Genomic DNA, 3,989 nt, shown 5'->3' with positions numbered 1-3,989 from the left:
TGTGTGTGTGTGTGTTGGTACGTGAGTGTGGGGATGATAGGACAACTTTCAGGAGCCAGTCTGCTTTTTCTACCATGTGGGTTCCAGGGATCAACTTTGGGTTCTATTAGGCTTACCCACTGAGCCATCTCACAGGCCTGCCTCTTCTCCTCTCAGAATATAATGGAGAGAGCTTTAGTGGCTCAGCTGCGAGCTGGAGTCTTAAGGACATATTTTGCAGGTCCAGCTTTGAAAATCCAGGGTTAGCATGCTCAGGGTTAGATACCACCTAATTTTATTCAGGGAGGGTCTCAGATATTAATATTTGATTTAATTGGAGCGTACCAGTCAGCATTATTAGGAGAACTGGTTCCTAACAAGAATTAATTTGGTATAGGTATGAAGAGGCACCTCTGCCACATAAATCCTTATGCCTACCTGTGAGTCATACAAGGTGTGGATATGGTAACATAGGTCTCATTATCTTGTCTAAAGCACATAAGGACGGTGAGTGGGTGACCTCACTTTAACAGGTAGAGAATTCCCAGTTAGTTCCAGGAGCCAAGGGAAAGAGTCTGACAACTGTAGGATCCACTCACCACATAGTAAGATAGCACACATTCTTTTTTTCCCCTGATTAATCAGTCATCCTTGGGAGACTACAGCAAGCTGATGAGACTACACACCTGCTTAGAATTTTTTTAGAGTGTCTCAGGAACATGGAAGCCTTTATTATGAGTAGATACGCAGTAAGAAAAGACAAGGAGGAGAGTAGGGGAGGACTAAGTCAAGTATCTATCTAGTAAGAAAGTAAAATCCACAGCCCTTTGCCTTTGTATATTAGGAACCTCCAAGTAGAACTTAGGAGATATATTGCCTTCTTACATCCATCCCTGGAGAGTAAGAAAAATAAAGGCTTTTCAGTAAGGCTGGAGGAATCAGGTGCGCTGAGAAGTGAGCTTATATCTTGCCTGAATGAGAGCTAAAGAGACTCATGACCTCCTAACAGTAGGGTCCCATAGAGGGTACAGATGGCTGGATACAGCTCATATTATCTTTTGTCACAGGGTTCTGAGGGAGGTAAAAATAGTGATTTAAAGGCATCAGGTCAGTAGGGGAGATTTTAGGATACTTGTAAGGAATTCAGGGTACTCAACACCCTGTATTGGAAGAGGTCTCACAGAGTCCCTCATTATGTCATCCCCACAAGGCCTCAGACACACAGAAGTTCCTAGTTTCACCCCAAGACTAACAGAAAAATGGGGTTGTTAGCCTGAGGCATTAGTAAGGGGTTGAATTTAGGTCTTCTTTAAGACTCAAATTGAAGACTTGGAGTGAAGATCATGAATGAAGCCCAAACATGATAGAGCCTTAACTTACCAGCTACATCTTGGGCTTCTGAAAATATTGTTATACAGAGGCACACTCATACCCTCTATTAGATGTCAGTGCGGTTTAAATGTAGAGAGGGGAGCCAGTCCTAGGCACTTCAGGATTTAATGTATAAACAGTAGGTAAGGACTGAAGGTACTTCTTCCTCAACCCTAGTATAAGGAAACAGTAGTCTGGTGCTGTCTTGTTGGCACTGGACCCTTGGAGCCTCAGAGCACAGTTTGTCAGCTGAGATGTCAATTTCTTTGTATCCTAAGTGAAATAAGATCCTGTGTGTGAGAGAAAGGAGGGTTCTTGATCCTAAGGTGAAGACAAAATGAGAATTCTTAGTGAGTTAAGGGGACTGGAAAGAAATAAGAGATCCCCATGGAGCTGTTAGCAATGCCTCCTTATAGGAGCAGTGGGAGGGAAATCTTCCTGCATTTTCTTTTCATGGTCACCGGGAGTGGTAGTTGAGCTTTTAGCTGTTAAGTAGCACAGGAAAGAGGTTCTAGAACCTGCCAAAAGTATCATTGAGGACTGAGAGGAAACTACCAGCCATTGCTATCACTAAGCCAGCTCTAGCTGAGCCTGGCTGGCTGCAGCCTGAACACATTATAACTTTTGTTTACTGTTTGCTGAGACTAATTATGACGAGCCACATGGATTCCTAGATTAGTGTTCATATGTTAGTACAGGAACCAGTAGAGTATAGGCAGGTTGTTAAAAGCCAAAGTGCTATATGATCCTCCTGAAAATACTTACAGGATATCATTATCCTTCCTCCAGGTCACCAAAGTACTTGATTTCCAGGTCACAGTCCTATCTGCTGTTTCTAAATACTGGCCATCATGCCCAGGGGGGGACATAAAGAGGCGTCTGCGTTCGTGAGAGAAGCGCGCTAAGTTCAAGATGAGGCCAGGGCTGGCAGAATGCTCAAGCCAGGCAGCAGAGAAAGAGAGTCGACCTCCTGCTCTGATCATGATTCTGGAGATGCTGTTGCAAGCACCTCTACTGCTGGCTTCCCTCAGAAGTCTAAATCTCAGGGTCAGGCACCCACCACCACTGTTAGGAAAGTTGGTTCCTACAGAAGATCTCGTAAAAGTACCAAAGGCCCAAGGGAGGAAAGCACTAGTTGTACTAGGGTCCCAAACTTCATTGAGAACCCACAGAATGATCTTTTAACAAGGAAGACAGGTATCCTCATGCAGTACCTGCTCTGCAAAGTACAAATAGAAACAGCCAACAAATAAAGGGAGAAATGCTGAAAGTTATCAACAAAAGGTTCAAGGAGCAGTTGCCTGACATCCTCAAGAAAGCCTCTGAGCGCATTCAGCTAGTTTTTGGTCTTGAGGTGAAGGAAATTAAGCCCAATGGTAGCTACTACACCCTTGTCAGTAAGTTAGATCCCAATGTGGGTGGTACTCTGACCACTAGCCTGCCATTTCCCCAGAATGGGCTTTTAATGCCTCTGCTGGGTGTGATCTTCTTAAATGGCAATCGTGCTTCTGAGGCAGATATCTGGGAATTCCTGAATATTTTGGGAATTCATGATGGAAAGGTGCACATAATCTTTGGGGAGCCCCGGAAGCTCATTACCAGAGATTTGGTTAAGGAAAAGTATTTGGTATACCAAAAGGAGGCCAATAGTAATCCTCCATCCTTTGAGTTCCTTTGGGGTCCCCGAGCCTATGCTGAAACTACCAAGATGAAAGTCCTGGAGTTTTTAGCCAAGGTCAATGAGACCGTTCCTCAGGCCTTCCCAACTCATTATCAAGAGGCTTTGAGAGATCAGGAAGAGAGAGCCCAAGCTGAAGCTGTAGGCAGTCCTGGCACTAGTGCCAAAGATGAGGCTGAGTCTAAAGTCAGGCCTGTTAATTCCTCTCACAAAGATGAGGTTCAGTCTAAAGTCAGGCCTGTTAATTCCTCTCACAAAGATGAGGTTCAGTCTAAAGTCAGGCCTGTTAATTCCTCTCGCAAACATGAGGCTGAGTCTAAAGTCAGGCCTGTTAATTCCTCTTGCAAAGATGAGGTTCAGTCTAAAGTCAGGCCTGTTAATTCCTCTTGCAAAGATGAGGTTCAGTCTAAAGTCAGGCCTGTTAATTCCTCTTGCAAAGATGAGGTTCAGTCTAAAGTCAGGCCTGCCAATTCCTCTCACAAAGATGAGGCTCAGTCTAAAGTCAAACTTGTTGACTCCTCTTCCAAAGATAAAGCAAAGTCTAAAGCCAAACATGTTGATGCCTCTTCCAAAGATAAAGCAAAGTCTAAAGCCAAACATGTTGATGCCTCTTGCAAAGATAAGGCAAAATCTAAATAAAGTCTTACCTGCCGAACTCCTCTTATTCCTAGAGAGATTAGAGGCAGATACATCTTTGGGTTTGGAACAGGGTTTTCCACCTTAAAAGTAGTGAGAGGCTGATAGTTCATAATACAAGTTCATAATAAACATCTTACTATACTTTCGTTATACCTTAGTATTTTTAAGTATTTCTCTTTTTTGGAATCCTTATATAGGTTCAGAACTCATAGGTATAATTGCCTATATCATATTATTTGTTGCTGTAAGATTTTAAGTATAAGAATTTTGATATTCTCTTTTACATTGTAAAAACCCTCAAATCTTTTAAGTTGATGACTAA

At 43.0% G+C, this 3,989-nt stretch overlaps 1 protein-coding gene across 1 annotated transcript; it reads left to right on the top strand.

Moving 5' to 3' along the window:
- The first annotated feature begins 2,201 nt into the window (after window positions 1–2,201).
- LOC116888233 (melanoma-associated antigen B4-like) lies at window positions 2,202–3,667 on the top strand. The gene is given in 2 exon segments (XM_032889519.1): window positions 2,202–2,588; window positions 2,591–3,667. Coding segments are annotated over 2 exon segments (1,464 nt in total).
- Window positions 3,668–3,989: the final 322 nt, after the last annotated feature.

The sequence above is a fragment of the Rattus rattus genome, chromosome X, assembly GCF_011064425.1.
Source record: "Rattus rattus isolate New Zealand chromosome X, Rrattus_CSIRO_v1, whole genome shotgun sequence".
Taxonomy (NCBI): Eukaryota; Metazoa; Chordata; class Mammalia; order Rodentia; family Muridae; genus Rattus; species Rattus rattus.
This window is presented reverse-complemented; position numbering and strand designations above follow the sequence as displayed.